Source organism: Salminus brasiliensis, chromosome 5 (genome assembly GCF_030463535.1).
Source record: "Salminus brasiliensis chromosome 5, fSalBra1.hap2, whole genome shotgun sequence".
NCBI lineage: Eukaryota > Metazoa > Chordata > Actinopteri > Characiformes > Bryconidae > Salminus > Salminus brasiliensis.
Window position 1 is genome coordinate 31820688 of NC_132882.1, and position 26419 is coordinate 31847106.

Below are 26419 nucleotides of genomic sequence, written 5' to 3' on the forward strand. Positions count from 1 at the left end.
TTTTCTGTACTGTGATTTTGGAGTGTGACAGATTTGTAGAAGCCTACAGGGTTAGAAACATTGGGGGATAAAGCATGAGTCATACTATGCCATTACACTGGACCAATATCAAGACCACTGGTGGCTTACCTTGGCGATCTGATCAAATTTGCCAAAAAGCTCATTCAGCATGTGGACCAGCTCTCCAGGAGAGCAGTCGCTGGCCAAGCGAGTGAAGCCAACAATATCAGCATACAAAATACTGCGTGAAAACAGAAATAAAGAGCAGAGCAAAGATTACACAGTGAATGTTGAATTCATTGTACTATCACTGCAAACACAGCACTGATCTTAATGTGGACATTTGAAAGGGAAGATCATAATGTAATAAAATGCAAAATAATGTTGGACACACAATTCATATGTTTACTGTGAATAAATTACAGTGTTTCCCTTGGCACATCACAGTCGCATTACAAACACCGCTCGTGTAAAGCAAGACAGCAGAACTCACAAGCAATGGGCCACCTAAGCAGCACTACACTTAGGCCTCTAGTACTTACCCTAACAACAGATGATGTTCTCAAGACTGCACTAACTCGGGATGACAAATACCCTCTCAGTCTTCCAAACCCACTCAACATAAACTAGAACTGAAAGGGGGACTGCAGGTCGGGCAAATCACCTCCAAGCTAAACTGCATAAGAATGCTCTGCGATTTTGGTCCCCAGCATTAGTGCCACATTAAGCTTACATAAAAACGAGCATGCTGAGCAATAAACAGAACAGGAAATGATGGCAAAAATGCACAAAGGGTTTTGGCACAATTGAATACAAATGCCCACAATATTTCTAGCAATGTTTACTGCTACTGCTACTGGTGTTCCTCAGGGCTCTGTCCTTGGCACAGTACTCTTTATTATTTACATGCTCCCTCTTGGTTATGTCAGAGGGCATGGCCTCCAGTTTCACTGTTATACGGATATTGCCCAACAAATAGACCTACAAATAGGTTGCCACCCCCTGCTTTAGTTGATTGGTCCACATGCAGCATGACAAATACCCTCAGTCTTCCAAATCTGCTCAGTATAAACTAGAACTGAAAGGGGGGCTACAGGTCAGGCAAGTCACCTGCACCTGTAAAAGAATGGAAGGCGTCAGTTGTCTGCAAGAAACTGTACTGTACTGTAAGTATGCTCTGCAATCTTTGTCCCAGTGTCATATTAGGCTCACCAAAAAGGAGCATGTTGACCAATAAACAAATGATTACAAATTATATTCTGACAAAAACATGCAAGTTTTGACACCTCTGGTCAATGAACATATGTTGATGATTTACTAAGTGATAAGAAGTACAAAATGTCACATGTACAAATGTATTGTTTACATTTGTGTACAGAAAATTATGTTTTAGTTTACTTTCTTTTACTTAAACAATATATATATATATATATATATATATATATATTCCACTGTTCCAAGACTGAACCAATCTACAGGCTTTCCTGTCTATTCCTCCAATTGTCAGAGGAAACCCAATACTGGGGGTCTGAAAAAATGTGGAGCTGATTAAGAAAAGCTTTTCCTGAGAAAAGCAAACACTTTTTTGACTTCCCTTCCCGGGCGATGTTAGATCACATTACATCTGCATTCTCTTTCAAATGTCCTCCAAGTTCTGCCCAAGGAGTCTACGTGCAACTTTCTGGAGTTTGTCTGCAAATTCATTAATATTCAGTGTGAGTGAGGACAGAAATATTCATCCCTGCTTCAGGGCAGTGTGTGAAAGAGATAGAAGGAGAGCAGGAGGGAGAGAGCAGTACCTGACGTTGGTGTGCCTCTGCACATATAAATTGTGGAAGTTGTTGGTGTTCTCCACTTGGCCAAAATTGGGGCCTTGGAGCCTCTGTATAATCTCAGCCTTCATCACCCGGGCTATGTGAGCTGGCAGTAGAGACAGCAGCAGACGCTCCTAAAACACACAGCAGACATGCAATCAGAGGAGATTCCACAGCACTATTCCAGCTCTGCTACCACTAACAAGTTCACAATCTCTATTGAATTTGTTGAATTGTATTATAAGTGTGGATTAAATTATAGTAATATAATGAATCAGACATTAAAATCTTTTATTCACTTTAAGTTTAGGGGACAACATGTTACTAAATATTAGTAAATATAAGTTAAAGGAGAGACATATATGAGTAAATATAAGTAAAAAAGAGCCAAATATTAGTAAATATAAGTAAAAAGAGAGCCAAATATTAGTAAATATAAGTACAAGGAGAGCCAACTATTTGTAAATATAAGTAAAAAAAGAATCAAATATTAGTAAAAAAGAGTCTTAATTAATTTTAATGAGTTGATGAAATCTATTGGCTTTGAAAACATTTGATTTAAATTTGGAAGCTGAAGCTATGAATGACCAGCCAGGTACTTCCCATGAAAACTACAACAGAACTAAAGCTAACTCCTGAAGATTTCATGCTGTTATTCACACTGTGTCCCAAACCACACGTAAGTGAACTAAACACAGACACTGTGGGTTTAAAACAGACCAATACATCATAAGAAATGTTGCTAGGCATATAGGTAGGTAGGTAGGTCGGGTGCTTGAGATACGAAATTAGGTCAGCCAATCAGAGGAAGCATGATCTGCCTCACCGTTTGAGCTAGAACAGGCCATTGGAATACAGTGCAGATGAGTATGAAACAAAGTTTCACATTAAAATAAGCTCTGGCAGTGTGTGTAGCCATGGGATCAATATTACCTGTAACATCGCCTAATGTTTTGTAGTTTTGGCTGTTGATGTTAACCCTAATGATTGGGAATTTATGAACTATTCCTTGACTATTAAATGACTGAAGGGCACAGTCTTATGATGATGTTTTAGCAGTGGGGTGACTGAGAGAACTACATTACCTCGCTGACTTTTCTGCTCTCTTTATTGTACAATCTAACACCAAACCATATTGATGATGGAAGTGTGGTATAACTACAATAACACTGTTGAGGTTTGCGCTGTAACTTGAGATATTGGCACTGGTTTACCGTAAAACCACTGTACGGGCAAATATTTTATGTTATAGCACTCCCTCTCATGTATTATTACTTAATTATGGTAATATCATATGAAAGCATACCAAAAGCTCAATTAATTCCTAAAACTATTAATGCTGTAAAGCTTTTTTTTATGGAGCTGTTACAGGTCTGTTCATCATTCAATTCATCCCAAATTTGTCCCGTTAAATAGTTTGAAACCATTGAATGTGAGGATTGATTTAGAACTGTATTAGATACAGTATCACTGTGAAAAAGCATCTATCAGCATTTCAAACCATGTAAATACAGGTGAAATAACACGTTATTTCTCATATCTGTATTCAGGATTAAAAGCAAAGCTCCGTCATATTCAGAATTCAAATGCAAGACATGCACAAAAAAGTCTACAGATGTTTTGTTAATAATTCAGTGAGGAAGAGAGACCCTGTGGAAATGAGCTCTGAAATATAATAGAGCACCTTACCATGAAACTATTTGAACAAATTAGACATTTTTTGTGCTTTTTCAAAAGGAAGCTTTGAGAGAGGTTGAATTTGTGTGTGTCAAAGGCAAAATGTGTGATATCGCTCATTTTCATGTTCTGAGTGACTACCAGAAGCTGCCATTATGCATAATTGTATAATTGGGTTACACACTGGCCAGTTTTTCTGCTGTGAAACTGAGAGTACCTGCTTCGGTTTGTGATCTCCTCTATTAATGAAGTGTGAATGAGTTTAATCTACAATTACAGAGCCTGTCTGCCAGCTATGATTGTAAGCGTCTCTGCTAAGTGCTACTTGAATGATAGCTGCTCACTAGGTGAGGCACACTGTCAAAATACCTAAAGATTTTTCTGTTTTTGAGTTGAAGGAAACATCATGACCTCATGGTTCGTACAGATAAAAGCACAATTGCGACTGTTTATTATACAGAGAGAAAGACTACAGGACCTGTCCTGTAATTTAATATAATTTTCTGTTTAACCCCTTTTTCGACGGGCCGAAAGTGTTATTACAAACTTCTATTATCAAAAAACAGCCATTTCTACACTGAGTAAGACTTAGTACCTTAGTTAAGCCTTGCTGCGATTACAACATATGTATATATTTTTTAACAGTGTAGATTGTGTGTATCGATTAATAACTAATATACCACACTTAGTGTTAACCTTGCATGTGACTGGCTGTGAGGTGTTCAGCCAGTGTCAATATCTCCCAATAACAGCAGTCCTTGATCACAGCACTTCTGAATCTCTGTGGATATTTGTCTTACAGAACCTGAAGTTTTTATAAGTAACATTACATTTTTTTATTTTTATGGTGAATCTAACCAAAATATGTTCCACTGTTTTTGTCCTAGGTTAGCATTTTTTGGCATTATCCCTGTTTAGCATCGTCAGCGATACTAGTAGATTACGTATTAAGCAGTGTTTTGTGCATCTAGGAAGCACCAAGGAAACGGATCATGTCCATGGATAGAAATTGGACAGTACTGTGTGTACTACTGATTCAAAGAGGCAGAAATAGATGTCCTGATTTTCCAAGTAGGAAATCAGACTTGTGTTTCAGTTTAAATTTCCTACTCAGAAATTCTGACATCCCAGTTCAAATGGAACGCAGCTTTATACTAGTCCAGAATGTCTGAGGTGAAACTAATCCATGTCAACAGAGAGCTGTTTGACCCTTCTTTAGCATTTATATGCAGCAGTGCCTTCTACTGACCTATGTTTAATCACAGATGTAGTTTATGATTTTTTTAAACATTCTTTTACATTAGTTTTACATCTTCATGAGCCCAGAACCTAATACTAAATATCAGGACTGGAACTTTGGCATAATCTCAGTCATAATCTTAAGATCACACTATATTGTGAGATATTGGCACTGTTGTGCTGATCTATTGCACTTGGCAGGTGTCCTTGAACCATGAATGCAGCGTACAAGTGCCAATATGTCACAGCATAGCACTCTATGTTGTGTATTGCTGTGTAAGCTTTTAAGGTAAACATTAACTTCCTATTAAAGACAGAATTACCAAAAAAGTTTTTTCTTTGTATCTAAAGTTTAATGAATTCATCACATGCCTTTGTATTGACTAGCATTTAGCTTCATTTGAGGCGCATACGTTCTCTTACTATGATACAGTAAGGACTTGAAGGTGCCTGAAGGAGTGGAAAACTGTATCTATCTTGGCATAGTTGAATAATTACTGTTCGGCACATGGAAGTGACCCACAGTGAATCTCACACTGTTGTATTATCATTCGAATGCAACAAATCCCACCTAAACTAAAGAGGGCTATGAAATGGGTCAATCCCAAATCCCTAACCAGCCCACATTCTTGTTGTTGTTTAAGATGGCAGTTTTTTTAAACAAAGTTTGCCACAGTGGATAGCAGCATTTAGCAGCCAAACTGCTAAATATCAGACAATATGCAGCCTTGGCTTCGCTGTAGCTTTGCCTGATGCTACTGGGTGGACATCCATACTAAACTGAAAGACAACCCTAGCCTAGCAGCATTCCAGACGAGGCCATTCAGCTAGCCAGCTAACCGCACCAGAATCTCTATCCATTGGGAGGAATATATATATATATATATACATAAAAAAGCCTAAAATGCTAAATTGGATGCTATGGTATTGCTAGTGCTTACTATGGTGTTCCTGAGTGGTTGCTAGGTGGTTGCTACAGTGTTGAAAAGTGAATGTCAAAAAACATAATAACATGAAAACATAACATAGTTGCCATAATTAAAAACAAGGATGAAATGCAGTCTATGGCATTTTCAATGCAAAAATATCAGTACCCATATGCATTATATGGCTAAAGCTACAAGCTAACAAACACCTATAATACCGTGAATGAAATCTCAGTAAAAGGCTGCCAACAGACGTAAGGCGTGCAAAAGCATAAAGCATGCAGCGTATGAACTCAGAAAACAGCAGCAGAGCTATCGCCTCTGAGAGACAGGCCAAAGCAGCCGGCTGTGGCCATGCCAATTCATCACCCGCTGCCTAAGAGGATGTTCCTGGGAGGGTAATCCTGACGAGAGGATTGAGGCACTGTTTGACCTCTTGTGGAGAACAGTCGGGTGGAAGGCAGCCAATTTGCCAGCAGCTGTCTCCCAACCTCACACTAAAAGCAGCAATGAGTTTCGCTCGCTTCTGTCTCTGCCCCAAACTGCTATAGGAGCCCTCCACTCATGGGGTCGTCTGTTTCAAAACACTTTAAAGGAAGAGAACTCATGTCTGGATGATTACTACTGTATGGTCAATGGGGTGCTGGTGCTGTTTCAGAGCTCTTACTGTGTCTGATTCTGGCCTGAGCTGTACACTCGATATCCAAACATTTGTAGACACCTGTTCATCCAGAGCTTCTTCTGAAGGTATTAACTCTAGTGTAGTCATAACATTCTGTATACCCCCCTTTGTCCTAAAGGTCACAAATGACCCAAGGACAGTCCATGAACCTTGGTGGTGAACGGCTGTAATGGACAAATGAACAAAGGCGATCATTCACTTTCTCTAAAGTTGGGGTCGCCACTGAAGTCATTCAATTTCAAGCTGAAAAAAAAAATCATTTAAGAGGGTCAATTTTGACCCTTAAGACAAAACAAGGATTAATAGGGAGTTGAACTGGGGAGGTTTTACACTAGATCCTGAAACATTGTTTTGAGGATGTGATTGTTTATGGAACAACCTCAATCCAAAGGGGTAGAATTCTCATTCTACTGCTAGCGATTTTCAATAGAGATTATACAAACTGTGCAGCTGAACACTTGTACCTGAAACTGAATTCACTATTAAGGAGGGGTGTCTGAACGTTTTTGTACATTTGCAGCAGATCGTGTAGCTAAACACCAGCAGATTACACTCCCAACCACCCCAGAGCACAACAATAGCCTAGTTCTGATTAGTTATCCATTAGTGTATCCATACGTCATAACGTCTACCACGCATACCACATAGTGCTTAACAGTGTACAAATTTCAAAAGCCATTATGGACATATCAGAACCCATACAGGCAGTTAATGCTGGTTTAAACCTTGGAGCACTGCTGGGCAGATTTGATTTGAATCCAGAGACAAGAGCATTAGTGAGTTCAGGATGTCAGGATGAGCTTAGATGTTCACCACCCCACCCCACCTCATCCCCAACTCATCCTAAAAGTACTGGATGGAGCACCACCATTCCAAAGAACACAGTTCCACTACTCTACAGTTCAGTGCTGGGGGGCTTATAATCCTCTAGCCTCATGTTTATCTGCGCGAGAGAGTCCTATTCTACTGGCAGTACTTCTCTAGAGGGACTAGACAAGCTGTGTCAGCAATGGGAGCAACTTAAAGTAGCTGAAAGTATTCATTAAAATGGGTGTCCACAAACATTTGGACATAGTGTTTTTAACTGTGATCCAAATGGCAAATGTGAAGTAAGGACTGTGAAGTTGGACAATGGAACAATATATTACTTCTAAAACTTCAAAGTTACTCTCCAGGCTAGTAGTAGCATTTCTTATTATATATATCTTATCATGAAAAATAAAAAAAAGTCTCCAAATTGTTGCAAGTTGACTGCGTTATTAAAGAAGTATCCTGCTGCAGTGCTGTTAAGCAAAGATAATAAAGTAAGTATGTTGTTTAAATTGAGAAATGCTGTCCTCCAGCTACCATTCTGTTACCAGTCTGTTAATTCCAAATCTGTCTGCAAGAGTTCTCGCACTTGTAAAAGTAAACAGCATGTATTGCCCTTATTTTCAGCCACAGTGGCTACCAATCCTTCTCCTATTTATCTAATTCATCTGTAAAACCTTTAACATGTACTCTAGCATTGAACTTAGGCCTTGGATAATGGATAATTTAGTGCAATGGTTCTGTGCTCCTGGAACTCTGAACATCAACACACACAAACTGAACAAACTGTGCTTTCCTAATGGTCGCTTGTTGATGCTATTGGAAGCCACCTTGAGTTTAGAAAAGACAGAACTGACACTATACTAAGTAAAACCTTCTTTAGGTTTCCTTACTTTTTTAATACTTTTCAAAAGTCCCAAGTCCTCTTATGCAGAACAGGACACTGACCTTCAGTACTGACTCCATCAAGCTTTAAAAGGAAATGTCAAGTTCATTTTGGACTTCATTTTCATATTCCTTCTCTTTTAATGCCAAATCTGTCATTTGCCCTTGAGGTCGCTTTTCTTTATCCATTTTTACACTGCCCTCGTTTGGCTGTGCGCGGCTAATGACCATGAGTAACTTGCAGTCAGGATTCATTGCAGCTCAGTGAATACGTCCACACCACTGAGTGACTTTTCGTGCCTGATCCAGATAATGCCTATCATTTCTCAACAACTTCATTGGAACTAGCAGACCAGCAGTTAACAGAGTATAGGTGATTGGCACAGAACCTGCTGGCGCTTCTCGAACTCCAGCTTGATGGGGGACTTGATGCAGTTGCAGGTGTCATGGTAAGTCTGCTTTAGAGCGAGCTCCATCAGGTGTTTGTGGTACGCTCCTGCCATGTTGCCGCAGATGAAAATGATGATATTGGCCAGAATCTGGGAAAAGAAGTGAAAACGCAGAGAACACAGGGCATCAGTTGAAGTTCATTCACGGAATACAAATGACAGTGTCGAGTTTATAGTACAGTGGTGTCAAACACACGGCCTGTGGCCTGAGACTGGCTACTCTCTTCATTAACCACACTAAACTGTAGGCATGAACAAACAGAGAGGCAAACCCTGTGGCAGAACCAATTAAAATTGTAAGCAGCAGGAGTTTGAATATAGTGGAAAATTGCCTATTCTTTCTGATCCAGCAAACTATTTGTATGCAGCTGATCACCCTGACATGCAGTTCCGCACTTTCTGCAGCGTTCTCCGTGTCAGATGTAGTATTTCACTGCTGTCAGATAAAAACCTCAATTTTAGCCATTTTTCACTTTTTGATATAATGTAAAGTTATTCTTCACATTGTGCCAAAATTGCACAATAAATAAACCAATGAAAATGCTTCAAAATGACTTGGGATATAATGCTTTTCCTTTGACTCCCACTGAAAGCTAAGAAGGTCTGTCTTTCTCCTGTAAAGTTTTTGGAGATGTTCTGAGATTTGGAGGCCATTTGCAACAGCTGCTTCACTTTCAATTGATCTTCATGAGATCCTCAGAGCGACTTACAAAGTGCTTTGCTATTTACCCAAGAAAAGCCTTAGCTAGTTAGAATAGACTAATAGTTCAAAGAATACCTCTAAGCTTAGACATTACTAAACACAAGACAATAAGGCGACCATAGAACTATTTGTCCAAGTATTCTCGGAAGAGGTGGGTCTTCAGTTTGCGTTTGAAGACAGCGAGCGACTTGGCCATTCGGACACCCAGGGGAAGCTCGTTCCACCACTTTGGTGCCAGGACAGAAAAAAGCCTGGACGCTTGTCTTCCGCGGATTTTGAGGGATGGCGGGTCGAGCCGAACTTGAAGCTCGAAGTGCTCTTGGTGCGGATCGGCTTTTGCCCATTGCCATCAGGTACGGAGGGGCTGGTCCAGTCTTGGCTTTGTAGGCCAGCGTCAGGGTTTTAAATCTGATGCGGGCAGCTACTGGAAGCCAGTGGAGAGAACGCAGCAGTGGAGTGACATGGCTGAAGAACACTGTTCTTATTGAGACATTTTCCGTGTATATTACAGGCCTCAGAGAGAGAGAAGCTGAACGTAGAGCTGAAAGAAGTCTTAGTCAGTCAGCTGTCTTCTATCAGTTGTAGGTTGTCAATGCTGAGTCAGTCACCATTGTGCGGTAAGTTCTGCTCTCATGCCCCTCTAGAGGACACAGTGTTCGGTGTTAGGACAAAATTGGTGTACCCCACTTGACACTAGATTAGATGTAGTTAAAGATTATCTCAATTCAGTCAGGCAGTTTGCATTTTCTGCTCCCAGTATGTAGTTTCTACCCCCCCCACCCTTATTTATTTTCTCATTTGACCTACCAAAGGATCTCTCTGCACTGAAATATGTCTGCAGTTACAACAGCTACAAAAAATAATCAAGTTGAGAAACATGTCAGAACAAATAATCGCAGCCATTTGGTCAGCCAGGCCACTTCAGTGAACTTTACTCCACCTCATTGATCTGTACAGTGAAATCATGCAAGCTCTCAATTTCCAAGTCAAAACAATTTCATTGGGAGTTATTCATAGTTCATTGTTCTCTCTCACTCTCTCGCTCTCTCTCTCACACACACACACACTCACACAACCACACACACTTTTTCAATTCGCTGTCCAAAGATCCCAGAGTCGCCGAAGACAACTATTCCTGACCAGAGAAGGACAAATCCAATCAAGTGCTCAGCTGGAGGAGCGAGTGCGGTTATTGCAGTCAGCATTAGCAGCCCTGAAAAAGGGCCTCGGTTCCCCACCTCGCTCTGCCCTGCCGCCTTTCCTCACTCTTTCATGCTCCTTCGTTCAATTACCATCCTGGCACTGAAAGGCTGTATCCCTGATTCCCCTCTGTCTTTTATCTAAGCCCTTCCTCTGTCCGTTGCTTTCAGCCAAATATTTTAGCATGACTGCTAGCAGAGAGCAGAGCATCAAAGGCTGGCTTTTTTTTGGGGTGGTGGGGGTGGGGGTGGGGGGTTGATTTTTAATTACTCTCAACAATTCATTTCAAACGGTTCTGCAGGAAAGAGTGTCAGACTCAGATTGGAAGTCCCACTTGGAGCCATGCAGACTTCAAAAAATTAGCGTAGCAGAGTTAGGAGGGAACTGATGAGTCACTGGCAGTGAAGGGAAAGCACAACAATGGCAGGCTTCTTACTGCGGCTGACTGGCACAGACTCAATATTATGCAAGTCAAACATGAACCGCGTTGACACATTCGAATTAGGTTTCATAACTTAAATATCAAGCCTTTCAATGTTTCAATGTGAAGTGCACAGGAGCAGTATGACCATTGTTATGGGTATCTTGGTAAATTTCATCATATCTTGCTTTGGTTTGTGCACATCATGGGTAAATCGGCAGCACCTGGAAAAGCTGTAACATGTTTTATTACACAGAGAGCATGATTAGGCCTGTTTTGATGGATTTAGTGCAGCGTAGAGTATCATTGTACTTTCAACGTAGCATTTTTGGATTTTTCAAGCTTTAGAAAAATATAAAAAAACATCAACAATTGTGAAAATGTCATGCCATTAAATACCATGGACGATACACAGTGGCGGAAGTACATCTACAAAAGTTTGGGTACCCTTGGTCTAAATGGTTTCACCTTTATGTTCAGAATATTTCAGATATAATATAATAAGTGTTATTGTTGTTTAGCTCTATTTTGGAGTGAAAAAGGAAAAAGAGCACCACCAAGCTGAGACTGGTGGTGCACTGGTCTACTGTGCAATACAGCCTGTCAGGTAAAATTTCTGATGCTGAATTTTGCCAATTATTATTTTTTTTTTGTAGTAATGTAAAGCAATATTGGCTTGTGTATGTGTACATGGATCAATACAACATAACTGCTGGGTCTGACAGCTGTCCTGCTGTTTTATGATATTAGTCCGACATACAGCCTGTGCAAGAGCAACACAATGAACTGTTTATTATGTTCTATATTTTTCTCTTACCGATTCAGGAATGTTACGTTTGGACTAGAACACAAAATTCTAAAGATCTGGTCCTGCTCGTAGCAAACCAACTCATTTCTTATTCTGTTTCTGAGCCCCGCAACATGGTAAGCACTGCAGTCTGTGTTGAATATCTGAATATCGTAAGCCAAACAGCTTTATGCAAGTACTGACTACTGGTTCTTCTGTGGACTTTAGGTGGTGTTCCAGTGGATGGACTACAGGGAAAGGTAAGGAGACTCATGAGGCCACAGACTAATTCAGTTGGGCACACCAAAAGTCAACAGAAGGGTTTACTTCAAAGGGATGGCCTTTTTATGTTCTGAGAAGAAATACGGCCGGGGGAGTCATTACTGAAGCACTCTGCATGAATATTTTACCAGCAGAGATGGAGATGGAAGGTGTGGACCTGGCTTGCCCTGGATGCCACCGTCTGAGTGTTGTAGTGTTTTTCCGGGGAACTGAGCTGTTGTCTGTCTGGTTGTAGAAGACTGTAAGTACATGTTATATTTTACTTATACTCCATGATGCTTGAGATCTTGTAGTAGGACTACTTTGACAAGGGTCCATTTCAGGTGATGGATATGACCATCAAGCCTAAAGGTGCAACGATTTAGCCTTTCCATAGAAAGGTTTTGCAAAAGCCTCCACTGTTGTTGGATTGTACTCACTGTTTTTCTCCCTGGGTCAGCAACCGCCTTGATTCAAGGACATCCGACAAGTCAAATTTGACCATGCTTTAATATACAGGTGTGACAGAAGTCAGTTTTGCTTGTTTTTCTTCAGCTAAACCATCCTCGACAGCTGTTGTGGCTCCTGAATGGGAGTAGTTCCTGAATTTATAGATGTCATGTTGCTAGATTAGCCACAGAACAAAATGCGTGATGTCCAGCAAGACACAAGGCACAGACAATCATACCTGACATCAATATGTAACCACGGTTCTTGTTTATTTCCTCAACCTAGCATTGCATCACTGCACAATGGAAGGCAGACTGGTATAGAGCAAGTATAGCAAGAAGCAAAATGTCTTAAACCTTACCCAGTATGATGACAATTATCATAAATGGACTACCAATCTACCAATGACCCTCCAGTAAAACATTGGATAATTATGAACTTAAGCTAATGTTAGCTAATCATTTTAGTCACAAATACAATTTAACAATTTTACAATTTAACATTAAACACAAACATTAATATTAAGCAAAATGTCTGCTTATGAAGATATACTTAGCCATGCTTCATGTTACTGCCTAATGAGGAGCCAGTTTTTTCAGGTAAAAATTAACTAATTAACTCAATACTAGGTTATTAACCCAATCACCGACCTAGTAGCTGGGCTAACCAAGAACATCTCAGAAACTATGCAGCACTGAGAAAATAACTCAGGATAAATGACCTAACACCCTCAGAAACAAAAAAGAAATAAATACATTAAAAAAAACAGGAAAATAAACAAACATTTATTGTAATTTAAGTGGCAATAGTGGTGATAAACTGCTGTATTCCAAATAAGTGAATGTATGTGAATTAGTTGGCTTTTGTGGCATCAAATAATGGCAATCAAAACTGCCTGGTTTTGCAGTTTATGGTTTGGCATCCATTATAAATGAGCTCTTTATGTGACTTTTCAAAAGTATCAATCCAAGGCCCACTTCTATAGTCCAAACTGTAAACATTTTGTTTAAAAAAAGCAAGACAATGAATTGAATGTATATCATAATAAGACAGATTTTCAAAAAGGCCTGTGACATTTATGTAGGCAACAGTAAACAAACAGAACTTCATGTTACTCTTCTGCAGAAGAGCTGCTAAAGCCACTCTGAGTTGATGAGTCACACTGAGTCATTCAACGTATGCAAACAGCAAAGCTTTCCATTATTTTGACTTATAACACTGGATGGCTTATCGACAGAACATCTGAGCAGCCTGAAGCCTGATAAGCTTCCTGACTCCCACATAGGGTGATGTTCCTGCCAAGTATCCAGTTGGGAAAAATACTTTGTAAAAGTAGTGATGTTTGAATAGTATATATGATAAATATATTCAGTTAAATTCAGACTGAATACAATTAGAATAAAACAGTTCTTTTTGCTTAACTGACACTGCTCTTTGCCCTGCTGGCGAGCAGTTTTTTTTATGTAATTATGTTAATATATCTTATGAATGAAATAACAAAATCATTTGAACAATGTTCCAAAATTCTCAACATGTTGGTTTGTACCATCTGTTTTACTCCACCACTGCTTTACCAATCCCCCCAAGACAGGACTACCACCTGTCTCATCAACTCAAAACTGGGACACCATTCGGGAAAGGCACCTGGGCAGCCTCATTAAAGGTATGCAGCAGTGGTCCTGAATTCAGTTTCCACTTCTGAATTTTGTCATCACTGGTAACGAAGCATAACTGATTGGCTGCATGGAGTCATACTTAGCAGTAAGTACATAAGTCATGCCTACAAACCAGATTTAAGGATCAGATTTAAAGACTACACAGCACACTTATCAGTCTACTCTTTAGTAGAGCTCAGTAACACTGAGATAAATAACTGATCAGCACAGTGATTTATCAGTCTACTCAGGCTTTAGTAGAGCTCAGTAACACTGAGATAAATAACTGATCAGCACAGTGATTTATCAGTTCACTCAGGCTTTAGTAGAGTTCAGTAACACTGAGATAAATAACTGATCAGCACAGTGATTTATCAGTCTACTCAGACTTTAGTAGAGTTCAGTAACACTGAGATAAATAACTGATCAGCACAGTGATTTATCAGTCTACTCAGACTTTAGTAGAGTTCAGTAACACTGAGATAAATAACTGATCAGCACAGTGATTTATCAGTCTACTCATGCTTTAGTAGAGTTCAGTAACACTGAGATAAATAACTGATCAGCACAGTGATTTATCAGTCTACTCAGGCTTTAGTAGAGTTCAGTAACACTGAGATAAATAACTGATCAGCACAGTGATTTATCAGTCTACTCATGCTTTAGTAGAGTTCAGTAACACTGAGATAAATAACTGATCAGCACAGTGATTTATCAGTCTACTCAGACTTTAGTAGAGCTCAGTAACATTGAGATAAATAACTGATCAGCACAGTGATTTATCAGTGTACTCAGGCTTTAGTAAAGCTCAGTAACACTGAGATAAGTAACTGATCAGCACAGTGATTTATCAGTCTACTCATGCTTTAGTAGAGCTCAGTAACACTGAGATAAGTAACTGATCAGCACAGTGATTTATCAGTCTACTCAGACTTTAGTAGAGCTCAGTAACATTGAGATAAATAACTGATCAGCACAGTGATAGTGTGACTGACATGCCACACTTATCTTTGTACTCCTAACCTAATTGCCGCTACACATGCTTGAGACCATCTGAACCAAACAAATTAATCTTGGTCTCATCAGACCATAGAACATGGTTCCAGTAATCCATATCCTTTGTTGACATGTCTGCAGCAAACTGTTTGCGGGCTTTCTTGTGTACAGATTTCAGAAGAGGCTTCCTTCTGGGGTGACAGCCATGCAGACCAATTTGATGTAGTGTGCGGCGTATGGTCTGAGCACTGACAGGCTGACCCCCCACCTCTTCAATCTCTGCAGCAATGCTGACAGCACGTCTGCACCTATCTTTCAAAGACAGCATTTGGATGTGACACTGAGCATGTGCACTCAACTTCTTTGGAAGACCAACAGGAGTTCTGTTCTGAGTGGACCCTGCTCTTTTAAAACGCTGGATGATCTTGGCCACTGTGCTGCAGCTCAGTTTCAGGGTGTTGGCAATCTTCTTGTATCCTTGGCCATCTTCATTTAGCCCAACAATTCATCTTTTAAGATCCTCAGAGAGTTCTTTGCCATGAGGTGCTATGTTGGAACTTTCAGTGACCAGTATGAGAGAGTGTGAGAGCTGTACTACAAAATTGAACACACCTGCTCCCTATGCACACCTGAGACCTAGTAACACTAACGACTCACATGACATTTTGGAGGGAAAATGACATGCAGTTCTCAATTTGGACTTTTAGGGGTGTAGTCTGTTAGGGGTGTACTCACTTTCGTTGCCGGTGGTTTAGACATTAATGGCTGTATGTTGAGTTATTTTGAGGGAAGAATAAATTTACACTGTTATATAAGCTGCACACAGACTACTTTTCATTGTGTCAAAGTGTCATTTTTTCAGTGTTGTCCCATGAAAAGATATACTTAAATATCTGCAGAAATGTAAGGAGTGTACTCACTTTTGTGACACACTGTATATGCCATCAGTGTATTATTGTATAAAATTCACTGCAGCCTATGTAAGTTAAAGCATCACTGCACGAGGCCAGAGCTATACAGCTAAGTGTGGATTAAAGCTGCATTTCCATCACTGCAAACCAAAAGGCTCCCTTCATAAAAGTGCTCAGTGTTGAAGGCCAGTCTGCTTCTCAATTAACTGTAGGTGAGAGCAGCACAGAAGTTGTTTTTTACTCAGTCTAATGTAATAATCTCCCACAGAGTGTTCACATGCTTTTAGGATACATTATTTTCTCACCTACTTCAGGTTTGTATTAAAACTTTATACTGAATATTTTTAAGCACTGATTTTTGCAGGGCTATGAATGTGCCTTATAATAACTAGGGTTATTGTAAGGTTATTAAATGCTTTTCGCAACATTTGTGTTGACCAGCACTCATTATGATGAATTTTGACACTGTACTATGTTGTAAATTGACACATTAACATCTATAGGTACGGTTATTCCTTTCGCCTTTAACCTTTACTTGATGTTGGCTCTTCAACACTTTAAAGGGGAAGCCCTCACACATCTCTTTTATTAAAAAAAGAGGCATGGATTCTATATAATGTTGGAAACATCCCTTTACGATTCTGCTCTTTACAAGATTGTATCACACAATTCCTGCAGAAGGAACACTTCCATGCTGTGAGACTCATGGAAATCCATTTCCACCACATTCCAAAGACGCTCTATTGGGTTCAGATCCAGTGACTGGGAAGGTCATTGAAGAACACTGATCTCATTGGCAAGTTTGTGAAACCAGTTTGAGACAACTTGCTTTGAGAGATGGTGCATCATCATGCTGGCAGTAGACACTAGAGGATGGGTAAATTGTGGCCATTGCTTGCAGAATTCAAACATTCCCCACATCCTTACACCACTTCTACTGGCCTGTTTACACCAAACAAGTTGGGTCCATGGAATTAATCTGTTGGTGCCTCTGTAGATATTGTGATTTATTAAACCAGGCAATAGCCTATCCATCTCAACGTTAGACGTGTTTTGCATTTCGCGATGCATTTCTTTCTTTTACCACTACTGTACAGTTACTGAGTTACTGTAGCTTTTCTGTCAGCTTGAACCATTCTGGTCATTCTCCGTTGATCTCTCTCTCTCTCTCTCTCTCTCTCTCTCTCTCTCTCTCTCTCTCAGGCGTCTCTGTCAGCAGAACCCTTGGTTGGATATTTTTTCTTTATTGGACCATTCTAAGGAAACTCTAGAGACTGTTGTGCTCATAATCCCACCCCAATCATGCCAAACACAAAATTACTGAGAACATCCCTGTTGGTTTCGGTGGTTGATTACCTGTAGCTGCCACTAATTAGTAGGTATAAAGGTTTTCCTTAAAATGGAAATCCATTTTGTCCATAGACATTGATGTGATTGTTCATCTCCTTGCATCCCAAAGGAAAGCAGAAGAAGGGAAGCATTGATAATCAGCAGATAGGAGATAAATTACAAATTGTGACACTGTCAGTGATCAGCTCCCCATGATCTCCTCTAAGCAAGTGAGTTAAAGACACCCTCTCCGGTGTTCTTTTAATAGACTCAGCCGTTGCTGAAGCAACAGCTAAGTCTGAATCAAGCTCTTTATCCTTGAGGTAAGAGGATTAAAACTTGTGTTTTTTCTCTAGAGTGTTCATTAAATTACAGCCAGGCTTCTTCGAAGATGTGAACAGGAAATATGGGAAAGAGGTGATATTATGCAAGCTGGACACATGCTGCATGAATTCCACATTAAAATGAACCTTCCTTGGCTACAACCTTTGCTTTCTTCCAGGTCCTGTCAGGAAATGGTTTATCAGTGTGGACTGTTTGTTCTGGGCCCTGATTTCAGGACCATTATCAATCTAAAAATAGTCTGCTGTCATCTCCTAGTTAACACAGCCATTTTCAGCCACATTTGCATCAGTGTGGTAAATGGCTTTCACAAAAATGACTACTAATTTTTTACTTGTGCTGGGCAGTGAGAATGCTGAAACAATATTGCAAAAATATAAAGGAATATCACAATATTGTCCAAATATGGCTTTAGATTACATGTATAGGATCACTAAATTTATTGACTCCATGTATCTTGAATACTGGTTTTCTATATGCCTGTTTACACCTGGCATTAACATGTGTTTTTGATGACTGGATCTCACTTGTGTGCATTGACTCTGCATTGGTTCCGCATCAGATCACCTGCCCACCCACCCATAGCTGTCCACTGACCAGACTGACTGCTGGGCTTTCTTCTCTTACCCGTGCAGACCAGTTGCCTCTGTTACTGCTACTGTTACTGATATCTACCTGACTATGTTGAAGTTTACATGGTTTACATAAATATTTGCTACTAATATTATTATCATCACCATTAACCATCATTACTCTCATTGTTCTTACCATCACCACTATGATTATATTAGTTATATTATGATATACATATATCAGCACACCTGATCAGTAGAACATTCTTTGGTGGTACAGTGACTTTAATCAATAATTAATAAATAGTTAGGATGGGTCCCCTTGTGAGTCTTCGTTCCACCAGGGTTTCTTCCTCTTGCTCTGAGGTAGTTTTTTGTGAAAACACCAGCTTTAAAAAGCACATATACATTTGAATTTGCATTAAAAGTCAGGAGTAAACATCCCCAAGACGAATTGTGATCAGGTTATGATCAGATCACTCAAACCAGATTCAAAGGTGGTCAGAGACGGATCTCGTCCATATTTAATAGTGTAATAGTGTAAACGCTTTGTAGCGTTTCTCATCTAGTCACGCGGTGGACACATTTTAATGATAACAACTGCATGAAACCTATATAAGCCCTTTCTGATCACTGAAATATTCCAACAGGCGTCATCCGGCTTCATTTGCGAACTTTAATGACTGGTTTACATAACATGCCATAAGGCTGTGTCATCACATTTATGGGGTGCAATGACAGTACCCATCTTTTCCCTGTAAGACCGAGTGCTGAAACAGTTAATAGCTCAGAATGTCTCCTCTGGGATGGAGGCCTGGGCTTCAGTTGTGAAGGCTGTATTTACTGTTAAAAAGGATAAACATAAAGCCAATTATGTTGGCTCTGGGAGAAAAGCAAGGCATTCCAAAGCTGAGAAAAGAGGGAAAAACTGATCAGAGTCACTGCAGAAGCACTGGGCAAAGCCAATACAACAAGTTGGAAGGTCCTGAAAAAGAAGGAAACTAACAACCAGATATCAAACAGGTTGACCCAGGGAAACAACAGCAGGAAATCACAGCAACATTGGAAGAGCATAGTAGAAAAACAACAGCAAGTAACACCTCTAACAGTCCCCACAGGGTAATGTAAAGGTATTTTGTTATTCATCTTCTGAGGAAGACTTTGAGAGCAGAAATGTAGAGGCCATACCACAAGATGCAAACAAATCATTAGCATAGCAGTGAGAAACTGAAGGCCAAGAAGTATTGATTTATCTGCCAAGTATGGCGGAGGTAGTGCCATGGCTTGGGCTTGCATGGTTCCTTCTGGAACAGGTCCTCTAACTTTCGCTCATAATTCAGAAATGTATCTAGCATCCAATCTAATCAGGTGGAACTTCATCATTCAGCAAGATAATGAACCAAAACACAAAACCCACAAGAAAATAAGTGTTATTTACTGCAGGGCTGCAGATCTGTCCCCATAGTTTTGATCACTGAAAAGGTGCAACGTTTTTGTGATCTGTAGCTTACCAAGCTAGGCTGGTTGCAAGACTGAAATAACGTCAGCACTTCAACCATGGTCTGTAAGTATTTACTGTACTCAGCAATATAGTGAAGGTTTTGATACTGACTCTAATGACAGGCTCCATGTTGCCTGGCATATAATACAGTGGGGGAAATCCTGCCATGGGAAATACACGGTAGATGACCTGGATTACACTCAGAGACAATCATTTGGAATTTAACACAATGATTTAATCAGATTATATGAGGGGGTGTGTGCTAATCTGCTTTTGATGTGCTTAAAGGTCGTTGAGAGTTATTCATTTTAACACAGGTGTCGCAAAAGGTCATGGCTGATGAGATTCTAGCACTGGTGAGTAAACCATTTAGCATGGACTAAAGGGAGAGAGCCCCACATCATAAAGAAAGGTGATGGCTGAAAAAGGTGGATGCTATGGGAAACTTGGAATATTGTAATTCTAAAACTTGTAAGTGACCAGCTGCCACCTACCAGTCTGACCATCAGACCCCCCACCCACCACCACCCATACCAGACCAGCGGCACACCCTCCTACTACTGCTACCTGTTTAATGACCAGGTGAAAACCTAAATGGACTCTTCACTATCTTCCACTATTAATATCACTACTTTTAACTATCTACACCATGATTATTATATTATGATTATGATCAGAGCAGTTCAACAGTATAGATGGTTTGGTAACTTTTATCATTAATGTTTAAATAGTTCTGACCAGAGGAGGATGGGTCGGGTCCCGCTTGTGAGTCTTGGTTCCTTCCAAGGTTTCTTCCTCCAGCTCTGAGGGAGTTTTTCCTTGCCACTGTCGCCGTTGGCTTGTTCACTGGGGGTCTTTGATCCTTCATGTCTTCTTATGTTTTGTTTTTTTTTGTCTCTGGTTTTAACTAATTACTAATTATGTAAAGCTGCTTTGTGATGACAACAGATGTAAAAAGCTATTCAAATAATTTTGACTTGACTAATCCTTGGGAGCAACAACAATTTTAACAAGCTGGAACAGACACAAAAAGCCAAACGTAGCAGCCAGTCAGATGGTCAAACAGTTTCAGCAGATGAAGCAGATGAAAAAACAATCATCTGCCTTGTGGAACTATTTCATGGTTTCTTCAAGAGATATCTGACAAGGAATCAGTGACTGCGATTCATTCCGAGAATGGGCTGTGAGTTTACACGAATGAGCACAGCAAATGAAAAAGGTGCTATATAACGGCCAAAAAGGATACAGTTTCCTCCAAATCTAATATCCTATGAATGTCTTTCTCCAGGTTCCCATAACCCACTACCCCACTACCACTACCACTACCACTACCCACCCCGTCACCCCTCCCTTTAACTCAGTCATCTCTCAGTCTTAGTCCCATTCATCCTGGTCTTCTAGATCAAAGCAGAAGCCGCCTGAACTCCAGCCCAAATTTATTAGATTTTATTAGACTTTTATACAGTCATAATCTCTCTGCTCATACCATATCATATGCTGAGGGGTTGGCTCAAAAAATGTTTTTTACATTTCATACAGAAAGGTTCCTTTTTGGTGCATAATTCAGCATACCATACACACGTTAAAGGAACTAATACAACCCTTTTTACCCTTTTTATCCTTAGGAAAGCATATTAAGAATTACCTGAAATAGGCAGACACCACTCAAATGACTCTCAGGGTTGTGTGTCAGTCCAAGCAAATGGTTTCCGAGAAGGAAAACAGTAAACGCAGCCTGTGATAATGAGTGTTTCTAAATAAAGCAAGATGAATTTGCCTCAGTAGATTGTAAGCTCTAACTGCTCCATAAATCTATGAGCTGCAATTTTAGTCTCGGCCTTACCCAGGCACTTGTTGTAATAAGACTTTAATAAGCTGAGTAATAACACCACTCAGCTTTCAATGTTCTGTCTCAAGCTTGTCGAGGGCCCAAGTCATGGAAAGCAGAATTTCTTGTCCCTATCCTAGGTGCTAAAACTCTGACATCTGGATATAATTATTATAATATAATTATTATAGGAAAAGTGAGTTTCTCTAGTATTTGAATGAACTAAAGAGACACTGAAGAGACTGAATATGGCATGTAGAGGCAGGCAAAACGGTTCTTTCACAATGTGAGGCAACATCAGCTTGGGAAAACACAGAGATGTGAATCCAGGCAGGACTGAAATCAGAACACCACTGAGTTCAGTGAAAAACAGTAGGTAATTCTATCTGCAGTTTTCCAATATCCAAGTACGAGGCTGGAGGCAGCAATGATAGCATTCCAACTTCTTGCGGTCAGGTCATTTGGATCAATGTTGACATGACAATTTATCCAAAGAACAGTCCCTGGCATCTCTGCTGAGCTGGTCCTTGCTGAGCCCAGTTTTGTTGCTTTCAATGCTACCAAAGATTACAAAAATACCATTAGCTCATTGCATTTACTGCACCGCTCACTGTAACAATACTCCCAAACAGGCGCACACAGTAAATTCTGCTACAGATAAGAAACACTTACCCTGAATTCTGCTGACTGGCCACTTTATAAGGTTTCCAAACCTCATAGGTCACTGTGTACATCTGTACATGAACAATTATAGACTGTAGCCTATCTGTTACCATGCACAGCCATCCAGTCAACAAGAAAGCTTACTACAAAAACCTATTAAGAAACCCTGATTAGAGAAAACCGCTGAAGGATTGAGAATGTGTTATTAACACTTGAACACACTTAATGATGCCTACTGGTGAAGTAGGATTCTCAAGAGTGTGATAATCGTAGAACATCTTCAATTAGCGTTACACAGCCGGTGGCACTGCAACTCATTTAAACATCCCTTGACCTAAAGAAACATGCGGCAGTCAGACACGTTCACCCTTTTTCCTGGTCCAATTCAAGCTACATCACCATCCACACACTTCGTTATTGCCCAAAAAGTCATGTAGAATTCTTTCAGATGTGCTGTGAACACTGGGAGTCCTGTGTTGCATTTGTGATGGTAGTCATCGTCCAAACCTGCTGAATCCTTTTGATCAGAGTCTAAAGTGCTACTGTCGAATTCCATTCTCGATGTAGTCCATAACTGCACCATAAATGCACCACTTACTCAATTCTTAAAGCAGACAGTTTGCCCTCTCCCTTAAATACTACTGCACGCCTTCAAGCTTAGCAAAGACAACAGACAGACAAACACTGAACCCATCACACATTTCATCAGCTTCGACAGGCTGGAGTGAAATGTCATGGTAATAATCTCTGCAGATCAGTGAACTGCCCTTGAGTACTTTGTGGGAATTTCAAAACAACTTTAGTGTCTGGGCTCATAGTCTGCAGGCCTGCTAATAGCACTTGATAGATTAATCTGTGGACCAACTGGAGGACTCAGGAGAAAATATACTTGCTTGATGTTAAAGTGCACAAAGACCGGACAGGGCTTTGAGTGGAGTAAATAATCATGAGGTAGAAATAGCCTGGGTTTAAAACATGAATGATGTTTGACAGAGTCAGGGGAGGAGTTCTAGGGTCTCTAGAAACTTTTTTTAAATCAGATTTTTAGATTTTTAATAGATGCGGTAAGAAAAACTGCAACAACACAACCAGAGAAATGAATGAATTTATTAATAACAGGCCAATCAAAAGGAAACCCTTTTTTCTTGCCACTGTTGCCGTTAGCTTGCTCACTGGGGGTCTTGGATCCTTCATGTCTTACGTTATTTCTTTTTTGTCTCTGTCTTTTACTAATTACTAATTATGTAAAGCTGCTTTGTGACGACAACAGTTGTAAAAAGCGCTATACAAATAAATCTGACAATGGCAGGATATTACAATATTACATCCATATGGCCCTAGTAGTGGTGCAAAGTCTATTGCAGGGGTGTGAATCTTTGAACTGACAGTAAAATTTGATTTGATTTGATTTGATTTACTGGTTTTTGATTCAATTCTATTAGATCTAGATCTTAAGGCCATAAATATCTGATCTTATTCAAAAAAACACTTACTTGTATAACAATCATGGGATTGTAGTAGTATATTTGCACAAAGCTAACATCAATGCAATGCTAACATGTTTAGCTGTTCTGAACATTCAGCTGAAATCTGCACATTCAAACCTTTCAGACATTTCCTGAAACAGACATGTTTTTGTGAATCTTTGCAAAAATCTGCAAAAAAAAAAGGAAAAAAAATGGAAAAAGCTAAAATATATTTACTAGGATTTTTATGAGTTGGAAAAGGTAGAATATCGCTAAAGCCAAATGCAAAAAAGTATGGGGTGTTGGAAACAGGTTTTCTGAATAAATAATGAAGTATTAAGCCATAAGTCATGATTATTTTATCACTAGGTGCGGGTGGCCGGTGGCTAGATAAACAAATTGCCCTACGAACGGTCTGATCATGACATCCAGCTTTTCAAGGGTTGTTTTTGACATTCTGAAGTCTGCTTGAACGTCTGAAAAATGGCTCTGCCAGAATTGTCTGGTGTGTTTGCGCTCCCAGACGTATGGTGGATGTCATCAGGGTGGCACAGAGATTTCAGCCCCCGTTAGGTGGGCCACTGCTCATTGTGCCCGGCATCTTTAAACTGCAAGCACAGCCATAAAAAGATTGCATATGGCTGTAAATCAGTGGTGCCAATCTATAAAAATTTTGAATTGCGTTAATCACAGTACTCAAGGCTAATCACAAGGTTAAATACTATTTAGTACATCCTTTCGAGAAGGAGAACATTTGATATGCCTAACAATCTGGCTGTTCTTTTTTTTCTGAAAATATCTCAGTGTAGTTTTCAGAGCTTTAGCCTTGAAAATGACGAAGCTCGGACACAGAAGATTTAATGGAGAAAATGCTTCAACGACTTTTTGAGAGATAAATGAATGGAATAAGTGAGCTAGGAGAAGAGCAGCTGTGTGTGTGTGTGTTTGTTTGTGAGAGAGAGGCCGAGAGAGAAAGAAAGAGAGAGAGAGTGGAGGGACTGAGGGAGGGAGGGGTAAAATAATGAGAGTTATATGAGATTTAATCCATATTCTAGCGACAATGCGTTTACATTGCTAAATAAAATCGCTAATATGTCACTAGGCTCTGCGAAGAGAGTGGGAGGCAGCTGGGACCAAACTCGGTAAAATGATTCATTTGCATACAAAAAATGAACGTGTTAAAGCTTACAGTTGTGCTGTCAACGTTAAGGTGCTATTGCACTCAATTAATCTGCAAAGATAATTGTGCTAAATCTCTGGAGAGTTCCATCTCTTAATTCTGCTTGTTTCAATGTTGCCCCTAATCACGGCAGCCTTGGTATCTAAAGTTTCATCACATAACTGTAATGGATGGGAAGACGACTTATTTTTGAATTTGTTTCTGCTGAAATTTCATAACTGTGCATGATATTTGCTGTTAGTTTGAATGGAAACCTGGCTAATGATGCCGGCACTGTATTCGCATTCACAGCCTGTGACATATGTAAGACGTTCAGAAGGCCTGGAGTGAGTAAAAACATGAAAGCATCATAATATGATATTGAATTTAGTCACAAACATAGATTTATGATTTACTAATCCTTAGTAATCATTAGGCTCTCACAGGAGGCCTAAAAGGTCTTGAGCATTCCCCACGGTCAGACACAAGGAAAAGCTCTAAAAAACATTAGCATCAAAAAAGTCAAAGAACAGTTTTTCAGTGCTTAATAGGCCGAGTGTCGTATTATGGAGGTAAAAAACAACATATACCTTCAGAATCTGCTGTTAGAACACAGCTTTTCCTTAAACAAAAGCAACGCTCACATTTACTCATGTACTCTGAAGAGCCGTTTCCATCTGTTATCCATCACAAATTTAAAAATCACCCCCACTAACCCTGTACATTTGGAGAGCAGGGCAGTGGACATCTGTCAGAAATTCGTACACAAGAAGATTACTAAATACAAGTGGCTTCAGCAGCCAAATAATTAATTAGCATTAAAAGCCGCGGTGCATAATGCAATGACTTGTAGTGAGAGGCACAGCAGCTGACAATATGTGTTTTATAAAATTAGAAGTGACAGATCTAAGACAGCGAGAGGAGTGGAGTGTAAGAGTGGCCAGGGATGGCGTTTTTTTGCATAGCACGGTACTGCTTACATGCGAAAGGCTAGCTGCTGACCTATAAGTTTAACAGGGTGAAACCAACAAAGTGCTTGTTGCAGTGGTTTGACTGTAAGCGGTTGTCAACAACTGTACACTCACTAGTCACACCAAAATTCCAGTGGTACTGTTATAGTTACTGCCAGTTAGTGAACTTTCTTCCCTTCTGGATACTCCATCATCAACTGTGAGTGGTTTTATTGAAAAGTGGAAGCATTTAGAAACCACAGACCCTCAAACTTACAGAGTGGGATTGCTGAGTGTTGAGGCGGATAGAGCATAAGAGTCTCCAAAGCTCTGCTGACTCAGTAACGGCAGAGTTCCCTACCTGCTGTTAGAGCTGCAAAAGGGGGATGGGGGGATGGATATCCATATAAATATCTATTTAGAATGGCTGGTGTTTGGCTATGCATCATGTTTGCGGCAGGAACAGCAAAAGGGTGCTTGTCATGAAGGGATTGAAATATTTAGTAATTATTAAAAGTGGCCTTTTGTGTTTTGCCTTTATTAGTTGTATAAATCCAATTTAAATTGGTAATTGGTCTTGTTTGATTGCTTTATTATAAAATAGCTGTAAATTTGTACATTTTGCTAGTGGGGTTGAATTATCTGAACTACTAAACTACTTTATCCAGACTACAGCAGCACAGGATAGTGTGTACAGCATCACCTCCATACAACCTCCAACACACACACTGAGCATAATCACT

General features: G+C 39.9%; 1 protein-coding gene across 2 annotated transcripts in view; it reads right to left on the reverse strand.

Annotated features, from left to right (window-relative positions):
- Positions 1–26419, reverse strand: part of adcy2a (adenylate cyclase 2a) — a 131577-nt gene that overhangs the window by 31106 nt on the left and 74052 nt on the right. For both annotated transcript variants that reach the window (XM_072680215.1, XM_072680216.1), the window contains exons 4-6: positions 8423–8572; positions 1800–1948; positions 130–241 (exon numbers count right to left, since the gene is read on the reverse strand). In XM_072680215.1, the coding sequence (XP_072536316.1) occupies positions 130–241; positions 1800–1948; positions 8423–8572 (411 nt within the window). The remainder of the gene's footprint in view (positions 1–129; positions 242–1799; positions 1949–8422; positions 8573–26419) is intronic.